The sequence below is a fragment of the Amblyomma maculatum genome, chromosome 2, assembly GCF_055883805.1.
Source record: "Amblyomma maculatum isolate TAMU_Amacu chromosome 2, ASM5588380v1, whole genome shotgun sequence".
NCBI lineage: Eukaryota > Metazoa > Arthropoda > Arachnida > Ixodida > Ixodidae > Amblyomma > Amblyomma maculatum.
The window spans coordinates 54,451,507-54,466,335 of record NC_139345.1 but is presented as its reverse complement, the minus strand read 5'-3'; the positions used below and the strand labels follow the sequence as shown (position 1 = coordinate 54,466,335).

Genomic DNA, 14,829 nt, shown 5'->3' with positions numbered 1-14,829 from the left:
GGTCACTTTCTTTTACAAACAATTGAAGGTTTATAAATAGCAGACCAAAATTACACTGATAATAATAGAGTACAATGAAAGAGAATACAACGCCACGACAAGATATTGATAAAGACGAAGAAATAAATGATAAGAGAAAAAAAAAATAACCCGACAATGAACAAAACACTGTGATAAAAATATGAAGACTATAAAGATAATAAAGCAGGTATTTCAGATATTATAAGTATGAGCAAAAGTTACATAAGAACACAGCGTAAAATACTACTAAGTCAGGTCAAAAGTTTACAAAGCGAAAATAATGTTCGATTGAACAACAGTCCGAAGTTCTCACGTCTTTCTTGTTTGCTGAGGCGTCGAAGGCTGTGTTGCTCGGTAGCGGCGGCCGTACAGGTGCAGAGGACGATGCGTCGATCGCGGGCCCGAAGAACACAATACGCTTTCGGAGCACCGCGGAGTGGCCGGAAGTTTGAATCTCCCCAAACGCACTGGTGAGGGCGTTCTGCTGTCGGTTATTTTTTACCCTCGGCCGACTACGCAGCAGCCGCGTCAAGGACAGGCGGTCACTGCCCCATCGGCTTGTCGAATCTTGTCCAGAGGAGCGACGGAGTCCCGTGAATTTCGCTCTATATTCCAGCCATAAGCTCCCGCATCTTCCGCTGTATAATAGGTGAGGCAGCTTGTGACACTCCTGATACACAAAAGGCCCGCGCATGCAACTGCAGAAGCACGCTGCTTTCCCAAGAAAAATAAATGTCTCAATGCAACGACCGCGCAGGTCTGACCCGTCAGCGGGCCTCGTGGCTGTAGACCTGTCAGAAGCCTAAAGGAAAAGAAGGAAGGGGAGAAGCTCGAACGATGACAGGTGCAGTAAAGCCAGGAACGCTGGAGAAAAGAGGGCAACTGAGTCGGGACGCACGTTGGAGGCACCCCGTGGGTACGGGCAGCGCGGTACTTTCGCACAGACAACGACGTGGACAGCAGCAAGACCAAGATGAAGAAGAAAACCGAAGTTCGACACGGTGCTCACTCCCGGGCGGCTCGTCTCCGCACGGTGTTCAATCTCCCGAAAGCGAAGATGGAGAGAGGGCGGAGGAAGTCTTTCCACTCGATTGCCGCGTTTAGACACTTCTCAACTTTCGGTCGCCGATAACAGTGATTTATTTGAGCGCGCGAACCCCTTTCCGCGCCGCCGAAGCTTCGCGAATGCACCGACGACAGCGACGACGAAAACCGACACGGATATCTGACACGCACGCGCTCGGGGATCGAAGTCCCGTAAGGCGCGAGAACAAGGAAGAAAAATGGGGAAGGCCGCGGGTGTTGTGCGCAAGAATTGCAGGATACATACACGAAACGGCCTTTAAAAAGTTCCTTTTCTTTTTTTTTATCTAATACGCGACCAGAGCAAATCGATCAACACGTTCACGTGGTGCGGTGCTAACAAAGCATCATCATGGGGAAAATCAGCCTTCCAGCTAATTGCAGGCGTGCGGATGAAAGCAAAACGGACACCGGCTGGGACTCCCTGACCTTCGTGAGAGCAAAAAATTTCTTTTCATCGCTCCTTAATGAAACTTTCCACGCCTTGGCAGTTTTCACGAAATTAGTCGGTCGGAGTACCGAACTAATTAGGTGCACGTCTGAGAAATATTTCTCGGCTGGCTCCTCGAGGGAAAAGCATGGAGAAAGTTGTAAAACGAACAATTTCCAGCGACGCTTCTACGCTTGGGCACGAGAAAGGTTTGTTGTAGTTTTCTTTTTCTGGCTTAGTAGTGTAAGACTAATAAGGTCATTACCGCGGAAAGCCAGATGTGAAGGGAGTATGTAGCACGATCGCGCAGTTTCCACTGCGCGAGGACAACCATGACGTCATCTCTCGGCAGTGCCCGAGGAGGATCGCGTGCGCCTTCTTGCTTTGCAGTGAGTCTCAGGCTGGGTGTGCGAATATCGAACACACACACACACACACACACACACACACACACACACACACACACACACACACACACACACACACACACACACACACACACACACACACACACACACACACACACACACACACACACACACACACACACACACACACACACACACACACACACACACACACACACACTTTTCGAATAATTTTCGCATAAGTGACAGCATGTTCGAGCAAGACCCGCCGCGTTTTTCTTCGAATATTGTTCGATAAGACAGGGGCCACACCGATGCCGCATACCAACCTGCCGGAAGCATTACGCGCGGTAGGAAAGGTGGAGCACCGAGGCGCGGTTCGCTCGTGTGGTGGCGTTCGTAATGCTCATGAATGCCCTGTAATTAGAACCCCTTATAGGAGAACAGTGTTGCGTCTTTCATCGGATGGCGCTTCAAACATTTGCGCGAGTAATTACAGTACAAATACTGTCTACTCCCGATCGAGTTCATTAAATCTCCAGCAAAGCTAGGGAATTTCTACGTGGCAAGTGACGAGCTCCGCACAACAAGACAAACTAAATCGATGGCGTTTACAACGTTAGATGCGTGCCAGCCGGCTTTTGTCTTTCGTCGGAGGATGCGGCACAGCTGAGAAGGCCCTCCTTACTGAGTAGGCGAGTGTGTAGGAGTGAGGACGACAGGTCTTGGACGACTCAGAAAAATCAGACTCCACGTTTTTTTCTTACCTCTCTCGTTTCAACAGCCGTGATGAAGCCATATGTCGCTACAGCTAGGCCACGTGTGGCAAGAGGGGAAGTGCGATATAATCGCAGATTCTTCACGCGCTGTGGTTGCGGCTACTGAGGTATGCTATCTGTAGCGTTGAAGTTGGTTAAAACGACGCTATCGTATTTTCTTCATGCCTCACGTGACCTACATACACCTTCAACGTCCTGGCTACCGTTCAGCAGTTGAAACCAAGACCACAGCAGGTGCAAGAACTTCGATTACAAATTTATCCGGCTGTCGCAAGCGAATAACAAGCGATAATTCTTGTGTATATCTTACGCTTCATTATAAAGAATAAAAAAAAAACGCAACAAGGAAATTGGTGATTGCATTCCCTTATACATTGAATGTCTACGTAAGGCCTATAGCTCTCAACCTACAGCTCAAGGTATGTGGATGTGGACATGGCACGCGCATCTGTGGACATGTGGACAACTGTGGACATGGCACGCGCATGATGCATGCGCCGTGCGCAACTTGCCCTTGAAGCGAAGCGATTTCGGCATGTATGTGCGTGCGTGCGAATCGCATCGAATTTTTACGCAACTGCTTACCCGAGGTTAAGCCAGCGGGCGAATATATGCTGAAGTCCCGGGCAAGGTTAAAACAGGTAGTGCGACGACTCGAGCACCGAATATTGTGGAAGTGAACTTTCCTTCCAGCTTCCATCGTTAACAAAGCCTATTTGGCAATGCGCGAGCCACTGTCCTTTATCGCAAGCTACTATCACGCAGGTTGCTTCTTAAACAAGTGTTTTAATTTCGCTCACTTCCGCGTGGCAAGACCGTGACGCGCCGAGCATTAATGAATCAAGCTCAATCCTGTTACTAATGTGTGCACCCCCTCTCACTCCCGCTAGAGCAACGTGGAAAAATATTGCAATCGATGACGTCATGGGCCTATAACGTCATAAAATCTATGGCTGGAAAGACGCCACACTTTTAGAACGGCTCACACATGGCGGTAGCCGCACACGGGTATGCTGTGGCTGAATAGGTGAGCCGACGAACATCCGACTGAAGAAGTAGACATGCACGATAGCGGAATTCTATGGGACAGCGTGCGTCAACTTTCGTTACACTTCTCACCGTTGAGGGCGCTCAGTTGACCTGTTCGTCTGTGATCATCATCATCATCATCATCATCATCATCATATTTTATAACTAAAATAAAAATCAAACCAAAATGCAAAGAAAATTAATTTGGTGCAGCTTATACTCCGAACATTTTGTTTTTAGTATTTTAGCGAGAGTCTGTCAAATATTATAACGTTTTCCTTTCGCAATATAGCATACCGCTTTGTGCGGCGACAATGGAGTTACCCGCCGCGCATGCGCATAACAGGTGCTTGTGCATTACAGTGTGGGTAGATAACTAAACTACAGCGACGTAGAAAAATGACAAAACTAAGACATCACTGAAGTAATCAGGAACGCCCTCTTTATCAGCAGGTTTACAGTAGCGCCAGGCTGCCCGATTTGTTCTATCCCTAGCGGCGAAAGCCATCACTGGAGAAGTGCTATCTGTGCAGTCTTTACTTCAGTCAGTCTTGGTGTGCTGACTGGACTAATTGACCGTTTCTCCGCTTCATGACGACAAAGTTGGCGCTGCGACCAGTCAGTGACTATACCTTATATCATTGCGGCGCATGTTGTTTGCTACTTGGCCGTTCTCATAACAAGTTTACAAATACTTGTATAGATGGTGTTCCTAATTAAATAAAGTTTATTAGCGACTATTAATTAGCGAACAGAATGAGAAAACAGTGCATTCATAAATCGTCTGCTAATGCGTCGACGGTACGGTCAGCTGCGCTCATTAACAGCGGTACTCCTTGTTAGTTTTGTTTGATGGCTACAAGCTTTATGTGAAATGGATTCTGCAGTGGATTCTGAGTTCAGTGCGACGACCAGCTCCGAATGATTCCGGACAAAGTGCAACACCTCCCAAACCAGCAAAAACTAGAAGTGATATACCGTGCTTCACACCGAACTCCCATGCCCAGCTACACATGTACTGGTCTTTCTTGAGCGCTTGACTGGTAAAGTGCGATTCCAGTACCTCGACGAGACTGCCTCATGACGTTCTGGAACAGGTGTAAATCTTGCGTTAGATGTTCGGCAGCAATAATCATCCCTCACCCGTCCAGTTCCTTAACTAACACGCTGGAATTAAAGAATCTGGCGAACCTGCAACAGACGTTCGCCACAGGTGGCGCGCTCCATGACTGCTCTCGAGCTTGCTTATTTACCAAAAGCCTTCCACGTAGGTAAAAAAACTGTGTTCCAGCTACAAAATGCACGCAACTATCGAACTGCTGTGCAGCGCATCACACAAGCTGTCTCCACGTGCGTCGGCAGAAAGTGCGCGCAGTGATAATACAACGCTTCGGAATTTCTCCATATAATAAAATAAAATGAGCAAACAAACGCAATGCCCGCTATGGACGGTCACGTGACCACCGCAAAGCCCCGCGCATCCGTCTTTATCGCGAGCATCTTCAAAAACGCGCAATACTGCAACTTTTCGTAACCGGCGGCCGAGGTATGAAACTCACCAGGCGCACTCAGAAGCCTGCTCAAGGAACGTATAGAGAAATAGACAACGAGAAATTAAAAAAAAAAAAAATAAGAAAATCTCCGTGCGGCAGTATGCGCTTGCGACGTACGTTATGCAATATGCAAAACGACAAACCAAAGTAGGCGAGAAAATAAGGAAAAAAAGAAAGGAATAAGAAATAAAATGGACAATGGGGGAACTTGCAGACAGTGCGAAACTTAATTTCACGGTCGGCTTCCTGCAGCGCGCGCAGCAACCGCCGCCGCATAACAAACCACCACTACGACGACGGAGTGTGTGCGATGGTGGGGATTACGAAAGCACGAGCTACTCCACGAAGAAGACGACGACGACGTCACCGCACACACCGGCGAGCCCATGCGAGCGGTAAAAGTTAAAGGACCGTCGCCTACGGCCACAGAAATCTTAATCACAGGCGAGATACTTCTCTCTCTCTCTCTCTCTCTCTCTCTCTCTCTCTCTCTCTCTCTCTCTCTCTCTCTCTCTCTCTCTCTCTCTCTCTCTCTCTCAGCGCGCACGACTAAATACGCATCCGGCTCACCGTCTCACGAGTGCAGGAATGATCTGTAAGATGCGACAGAGGGGTAATGTAAGCTTGCAAGAGCAGAGCGCCCCGCAATCACCCACGAAACATGATATACGCGACAGTGCAAGAGCGAGTGCTAAAGCGGAGAGAGGTGGCAATATTTTCGAAAAAAAAAATAAAATAAATAAATAAATAAAAACCCTATTTTTTGGGCTCAAGTATGCGCGCGTATTGTGATGCAACCAACCACATTCCAGAATTCCGCAGCCGTTCGTCAGCCGCTGTGCGTTTCGCGCTTCTGTATAACGTGCGTGGTAATGCATTAGTACACATGTATGCGACACTGAATACCTGGCTGTCAGGGCGCGAAGCCAAGACGTTAAGGTATGTAAGTACGCGCACCTGTGGACATGGCGCGCGCGTGATGCGCCGTGCGCAACTCGCCCTTGACGGGGTGCGATTTTGATGGCCTTACGTAATAACCACCGTTCTGCGCGAATTGCGTCGAATTTCTACGCAATTGCTTGCCCGAGGTATGCGCGCAAATGAATTTCAAGTTCCGCGAAAGATTAACACGGGTCGCGCGACGACTCGAGCACCGAATATTGTGGAGGTGAACTTTCCTCCCAGCTTTCATTGTTAACACCGCCTATTTGGCAACGCGCGAGCCTACGACTCGTTATCGCACGCGACTGTCAGAAGTTGCTTCTTAACACAAGTTTTAATTTCGTTCACTTCCGCGTGACAACACCGTAGCGCCCCGAGCATTAATGAATCAAACTCAATTCGGTTACCGATGTGCGCACCTCTCAGCTCTCTCTCGCTATAGCAACATAAAAAGATCGCTATCTATAATGTCGTGAGCAGGTGTAAGCATGATACAGCTGGAAAGGTGCAGGCCATCCCAGAACGCCACACACATAGCGGTAGCCGCACACGAGTATCGGCCATGCCTGTTGAATATGTCTCCCGTCTTCGCGCGCTTCTTCAAGCCAGGAGGCGCCGATGATCTCCCACGGGGTGAGGACCCTCTTCCATTAGAAGCTGTTAGAAGCTTGACAAGAAGCTTGCTTTCCCTACGTGTCGATGCGTTCGGCAGCTTCTGTTTTTCGTGCTGGGCATGGTCGATCGACGCAACTGGCTGCTTTCGTAGTTTGAGATGCCGTTTAGGCACTCGGCCGCTAGTTGTTAGGCCGCCCTCACACCTTCGCCTGCGGTTACCGAAGGCCGCCGCTGACGGCGTCGGGGACTCAATTCACTCCCGTTTCTATGGGCGGCTGAATTGCGAGGCCACGGCGACAGCTCAGCAAAGAGCGTTTGGAACCGCGGCGTGAATGGGCGAAAGATGACGAAGACGATGATTTACGACGCAAGTGCTCGAAAGGGCCAGTCGGCACACGATGCCGCGCCGAGCGGATCGGAATTAGCAGAGCTGCCCTTAATTTTGCCAGCGCTGGTTCGAATTCCGCCCGAGACTAAGCATATGGTGAAAGCGATCCTAATAGGCGTTCCTAGAGCGCCGCGTCAGCGTTTCGTGCCCTGTACTCGTAAGTTGGTTTGTGGGGTATAACGTCCCAAAGCGACTCAGGCTATGAAAGACGCCGTAGTGGAGGACTCCGGAAATTTCGACCACCTGGGGTTCTTTAACGTGCACTGACATCGCTCAGCACACGGACGCCTTGCTTTTCACCTCCATCGAAAAGCGGCCGCCGAGGCCAGGATTCGATCCCGCGTCCTTGGGAACAGTAGTCGAGCGCCGTAACCACTGCGCCACCCCGGCGGGGCCCTGTACTCGCAAGTGAACGTTCCCGACTTGGAACAGGGTAGCATATGCTAGCATGTCAAGGCCCTTAAGAGCAGCGTGATAGGCAGCAGCCGCGGCGACTCCTGCAGAGAGCGTCCACAAGAATGTATATGCATATACTACTCACACTGGGCTCTTGCTCTAGACTCTTGTGGTGGTCCTCACTCCGAGACAAGGACCGCTTGGCGATGCGCTTGTGTCGCAGGTGGTAGTGGTCCCCGAACACCTGCGAAGACAAGAACGAGACGCAACGTTAGGGTCTAAAGCAGCAAACTGCTATCGGCGTTATTTATCCCCACCATGCACCCTTTCTTGCCTCATGCTTCGTGTGATCAAAAAGTGTGACCGGAAATTCGTCAGACACAATGAACATATAGCTAACACAATGATTTATCACATTACAACTGCGATGAAAATTAGACAGAGTAATCGCTATTCATGACCATAGTTAGTGAAAGTCATAGTCATATGGCTAGTCATAGTCACGATTACAGTGTCTGACGTCAGAACAGCTCAATGCAGATGACGCCACTGCTTGCCCAGATATGTCTGCACACGCCGTGCGTTGGCGGATCTCCGCGTAGAACAACACAACGCATCATAAGTGTGGACACAGGCACGCAACCAGACCAGCAACAGGAGAGAAATGTTTTCGCATTGGCACAGGTAAGAAAGTTTAACCACAGCAGCCATTACGGCAAGCAAAGCGGTTTGGTTTGGTTTGAAGGGTTTAACGTCCCAAAGCGACTCAGGCTATGAGAGACGCCGTAGTGGAGGACTCCGGAGATTTCGACCACCTGGGGTTCTTTAACGTCGCACAGCACACGGGCGCCTTGCTTTTCGCCTCCATCGAAAAGCGGCCGCCGAGGCGGATCCCGCGTCCTTGGGAACAGTAGTCGAGCGCCCTAACCACTGCGCCACCCCGGCGGGTGCGCTGGAGGTTTCGAATGCCCAGTGACGTTGGTGCAGCCGCCGCATTGTGCGATATGTCGATCTTGTCCGAAGTTTTCTTTTTCCCTCTAATTACGAGCAGATGAGTTTTGAAAGGGCAAAATAAGATAGGTGCGTGGTAAGGTCGAAAGGGAAGCTAGTATAGTCAAATAACTTTCAGTAATCGATAAAAGGGCAAATATATTGCATTAAGATTTCCGACAAGGAAGTTGTACGCACGAAGAACAGGCTCACAAGTCACGCTATGCAGCGCTTCCTCACAACGTGTCACGATGCTCCAAACGTGCTGAGGCCAAATACTTTCTCCCCGTTCTCTGTTCGACGCCCATACGGGGGACTCCAGCGCGTCATAAATCAGCAGCCGCCGGCAGCACACTTCCGACCATTCGTTTCCACGCGCCTCGAACCCTTCGCTGAAAGGAAAAGGCTCGAAACGCCAGACGCAACCCGTGCCCGCACTCACACACACTGAGCGAGGCTCGGCCTGAAAGGGACCCGCGCAAGGAGCGGTGCGATCGAGCGTGAAGCCGAGGCACGCTCGTTCCTTTCAGGAATGCTTAGAAATGCACGAAGGAGCAGAAATCCCAGCGAAACAGCCGCGGAGCGTCTGTTAAGCGTCGGTTTTCCTTCCTGAGAAAGGCTGTTTGAAAACGCTTCCAAAGCCGAACGGAACTGGATTGAAATGAAAACCCTTTTGCACTTGAATGAGTGGCGCTGAAATAGGATGTAATAGGGAAGCGAGGAACGTCACGATGTGCCTGGACGCACTATCCAGAAAAAAAAATACACCCACATATATATTGAAACCTAGATTTTAGTTTCAACAGCTGCAGCTAATATAGGTGGCAAAAATATGGTCTAGTCGACAGCACCGATTATTCGCAGATCAACGGACACGTTTGGAATATTCCGCTAAGCGCACCAGCACTGCTAAATTGCAGTGAGGAATACGAAGGCTTTATAGTTGCCTGTGTGCCATTAAACCCGACGCAACACAAAAACGCTTCCTAAGGCTGTTAGAGAATGTTAACGACAGTAACGAAACTCAAAAAGAGACGAAACTACGACAGGACAAATAAAAATGAAAGTCATACCTAATTATACGTGCGGGTCCAACAACAACATCGGTACGATAAACTTTATCGGGTCGACAAAAAGCTAAGCCCTTTCCAATTCTCACAATCTGCGACTTTCACTTCACACGCATGAGCCGTGTTCATCCCGTTTCTGTACCGCACATTCGCAACACGTCCACTGCATGCTCCGCCTCTCCGCGCATGTCTTGCTATATACAAGGGCAGCACACAAATATATTTAGTCGTCGCATTTAGTGTTTGCAATTACACGGCGAATTTATAAGGTTGCCGTATCAATTGGCGCAGCTGCATTAGGTACAGTGATAATCAAAAACTAGCGAAGCAACCTTCAGTTTAAATCGATGCAATGAGCATTAAAGGTTGTTGATTCTAGTATTAAATTACGAAATTCTGCACATAACAAAACTGTGCGCTGATATATTACATCAGGACTACAAGTAAAAGATATCATTATGCCGACGATCTTTACATTTGAATAGGTTGAAATTTTACGATTATCGAGTAACAGCAAACCTCCATATGTGATAGTTTTCACCGGATATTTCATCCTTCGCGGGTAACCCGTTACCACAGCTCAGGCCAGATAGTTATACCGAAAGACAAGGACATGGAGGCGACGAGACGAATGGTGACTCGCAAACAGACAAGCCAAGTTACGCCACCAAATATAGTTAACAAAAAGCTTGCAGAAAACAACACGCCATGAGTCTCCATCGCCCCAGTTGACGGCGCTACTTGTTTTGGCCATTCGGTCTGTTTACGTCAATAAACTTAAGCTGCGACTCAGCACTCCTCTTGCTCTTTCCATGTATGTCTTTCGCTCTGCAGATTCAGCATGACACCTAACTAGCTTTCCTAAACGTCTATTCTGCCAGACAGTTATGCGAGCGAAAGCAAATACGTGTGGCGTAACGTTCGCGACGAGGCTTAGTAAATGGAAGACGCTGCCAAATACGGATCCGTGTACTGATTGACAAGATGAGGCTGCTTGCGTAATTGCGCAAGCTTACACATTTGCCCGTCCATAATGCAGTCTCGAGAGGGACAAGGAGGGGAGAACAGATGAAGTGCCATGGGATATGAAACACCGCGCCTACTGTCAGCCCGAGGGGGAAAAAAAAAAAAAAAGGGTCTTCTTCGAGACTCGGCTGATAGAAGAAAATCCACTTTAAGGGCGCAATCCTGTGCGCGCGCAACCATATTTCTTCGCCGTTCAGGGGACAGCGTCAGCAATTCGCGGATAAATCTTCCCGGGGAATCCGAAGCCGCGTAAAAACGAAGCAGACAGATCCGAGAGGAGAAGACAAAAGGAGGTGACCGGGCAAACTGCACTGCGGGTAAAAAAAAAAAAAATAAAAAGGAAAGGAAGCGAGTTCAGAGAAATCAATCCTATCAACGGGGCACGCGAACGCGCGCAGTCTTTTCTTATCGGAGCCACAGAGAGGAGAAGCAAAATAAGTCGACAAAGAGAGAGGGCAGAAAAAAAAAAAAGGCGAAAAGTCGATCGACGGCCGCGCCCAGGTCTCCGGACGCTGTCCATGTCCATCTATTGGGGAGAGTTCCTTCAATTTCCGGATATCTGGACAAACGCCGCCGCCTCCGTCGTCGCTGCCGACACCGCTGGGCGTCCCGGATTTCGCCACCGGCCGGCCCTCCTCGATCGAGGGCCGCATCCCTGCTTCACCCCGTTCACAGCGCGCGTGCTCGTGTATGCGAGTATCTCGTGCAGGGCGCCCTTACTTTCCACCTTTGCAGGGCGCGAGGAGGATTGGAGGAAAGAAAGGAGGAAACAAAAAAGTGATATAAAATGGAGCTTTAAAGAGACGCATTTAAGATAGGGCTGCCGACGGGGATAACGCTGTGATGTAAGCGCGCTGCTGGTATTCGGAAGATTGGAAAATGAGGCCACATGCATATAGACGGAAAAGTAAGAAAAAAAATAACGAAAGGAAAAAATTATTTGAAGAGAAGCTACAACCGTAATGAAAGGTTGCGGTGACGATGGATGACTGTCACCAGGCGAAATATGAACGCAGGAACCGCATACTGTTCCCAGCAACAAACAGTGAAAAGACTTTGAAAGTCGCAAGGTCGAAAACGAAGCCAGAAGGGCACCCCCTCGGCCTCGACGCTGTTCGTGGCAAAGTAAGGCAGGAGACAATGTTGTTGACGACTGCGGCGTTGTTGAAATCACCCGGACCTTTATGACAACTGTGGAAACATAAGCGTAATAAAGGCTTCGTTACCGAAGAAACAGTGTCGATGGAGGATTAAATTCGTCGCGGGATTAACGTGGCCCCGAAGCACGGAGGGCATGTGCGACGGTGCTAGTTATAGGAAGATAACACTACGCATTAAAACGTTGTTATTAAGTAAAGAGGGCCTAGTAAAGGTTATCTATGCCTTTTACTTTTTTTTTTTTTTTTTTTTTTTTTTTTTTAGGCCCACAAAGCGAGGACACCGCACAGTGCTATGGAGCGCAGGCTATTGGAAGCGTGCAGAGTGATCACAGAAATAACTCGAGTTAATGACATTTTAGTGGAAATCAAGAAGAAGAAATGGACAGGCACAGGGCATGTAGTGCGAAGAGAAGACAACCGATGGTCGCTTAGGGCAACAAACTGGATTCCAAGGGAAGGAAGGCGTAGCAGGGGGCGGCAGAAAGTTAGGTGGGCAGATGAGGTTAAGAAGTTCGTAGGGGTCAAGTGGATGCAGCTAGCATAGGATAGGGCTAATTGCAGAAATATGAGAGAGACCTTCGCCCTTCAGTGGGTACAGTCCAGCCGATGATGATTACTCGCCTACCTGACCTACATATACCGTCAGGAAAAGAAAACAAAAATGCTATTTTAGGTTCCGAAATGTCGATTTCTTTCCTGTCGCCTCTAGAACGAACATTTTTCTGGTTATATTATGCAGTGGGGCGGGTTAGCCATCTCATGGCACTGACGTCCTTGCACAAATGTTTGTCCCGTCCACGCACGCGTCGTGAGCCTTAGACAAACGGGCCGAATTAAACTCTCGGTTCAAATATAGATCTCTCTGTTTACTCTACACCGCTAGCTCGGCCGTTTTCTTATAACTGTGCAACTGTAGGCGCGAGACACGCAGGTTAAAGTTGGCTGGCATAAAGGGAGAGCAAACAATGTGTACGCCGTGTTCCGCGTCAAAGAGACGGCCATCAAGCGCAAACGTTGACCTCGGGTCGCAAAGTGTAGCTACGCGTTTGAGGCTCTGTTTAATGTCATTCGCATACAAACGAAAGCCCACTTGATTCGACTATACTGACCTCGTAGGAGGAAGCGACGGAGAATTAAGAGACACACAAAGCGAAAATTGGGCTTAATTTTCGGCTGGCACTAGTCAAAATGCAAGTAACCTTACCAAGAGTCTGCGGCTAGTACACGCTCGTCCGCAAAACTTCCACTAAACCCACGGCCGTGCCAATTACACTTGGGGACACTTCTTGAACAAATGCACTTTTTATTTTGCAGTTTGATCTCGAGACGAATCAACAGGAAATACCATCCCGGAAAACTTGGCAGAAAGACTCTAGGAGGGACACTGTCGCTAGTTAATAGTCCTGTCTGACAAGCTGACCATCCGTTTACAGTGGATACAGGGAAACATTAAGAGAGGTCATCTCAACGCAAAACGACGCATTATTGGACTAACAGCTGTTGAATGCGGGTAGAATAAGAACTATGCGAAAAGGATAACAAATGGAATAAATTATACAAAGCCCGGACAGAAAGGAGACAAACCTAGGCCAGTTGCTTCCACTTAGTTACGGCCTTTCCTGACTGCGGCTTGCTCAGAGTACGCGAGACGACGCCCCTTAGGCAGTGGTGATAACCCCAACGGCCTCGGTAACGAGATGCATCCATATCGCCACCGTATCTAGCGCTTACTTTTGGCGTTGAATTTTATTTTGCCGTCCACACGCAATTTTCACGCAAATGAGCGAAACCCGCGGCATTGTGGCACTTCCTCACCGCGTATCCTGTAAGTCGAACTCGCGACCGTCTGGGCTGCCAATGCTATGACCGGTCGCTTGCTGGATTAAGGTCATAAATACGGCTGCCTTAAGAAAGTCAACATTTGAACAGTCTACTGCACTGTTGATCGAGTAGCCTATACAGACTGCCTACGGGCTTTCTATACAAATAATCGTCGGTCATCTTCGAGTTTTTATGGACTGTTTAAAGATTTTATATTGCAATAAGAAAGCTCTAACAGTCCCTTGAAGAATTAATCTCCCCGTCGTCGTCCGAAGCATCTCCTAAGACACGCCAGCCATTTATCACTGTTGGTAGAGGGAGGAGTCGCATGTTACCGGTCATAGTAGACATGCGGCTAAATCGGAAGAGGAAAATATCTCGTATATAGAAAGGTTGGATAAAGAGGAAATGCTCGGATATAACGAAAAACTTGTATATAACAAAAATGTTCAATGTGCCCCTGATTACTTTAAATAAGCGGAACCGAAAAGGTGCCTGCTTTCGCATTTCCTCCTCGCCAATATCATACTGGTCGGCCTATTATATATATATATATATATATATATATATATATATATATATATATATATATAAATATATATATATATATATATATATATATATATATATATATATATATATATATATTCTAACGGTTCGTGGTCTCCATGCTGCTTCAGGTGCAAGATATGCGAAAATGACGCCACAAGTGCTTCAGTAAATAGGAAATTCGGCTAGTTTGAGGCTGTTCATGACGAAAATATGTGGGCGCAGTCTTTACAAACGCACAGGAAAATGGGACACATGACACGCTAGTACAAAGGGTCTTTTCCGTGTAGTAACACGGGGCGTGTCCTGTGTCATCCTTTTTGTGTGCGCTTGTAAAGTCAGCTTCTACGCATTTTCATGAAGCCAAACGTGACTCAATTTTCTGCGCTATAACTTCTCTGACAGCCCAGTGACGCCATCCATATACCGAACGCGAACGAGAGCAAGCAAAAAATGGGCGATCAATTTTGCAGTGTTTGAATTTGTCGCTTTTCCATGCGTAGTAACATTGGGAAACTAACCGGGCCCGCACCGAAGCGCAGCATGGGAGGAAAGGTCATTTGTAACGTTAGCCGCCTACGCAGTGTCGCGTAGGCGCCGGCAGGACAG

The 14,829-nt window shown here is 48.4% G+C and overlaps 1 protein-coding gene across 2 annotated transcripts in view; it reads right to left on the bottom strand.

Moving 5' to 3' along the window:
• Positions 1–14,829, bottom strand: part of LOC146198671 (proprotein convertase subtilisin/kexin type 4-like) — a 203,270-nt gene that overhangs the window by 80,172 nt on the left and 108,269 nt on the right. For both annotated transcript variants that reach the window (XM_084594172.1, XM_084594171.1), the window contains exon 2: positions 7,750–7,848. In XM_084594172.1, the coding sequence (XP_084450298.1) occupies positions 7,750–7,848 (99 nt within the window). The remainder of the gene's footprint in view (positions 1–7,749; positions 7,849–14,829) is intronic.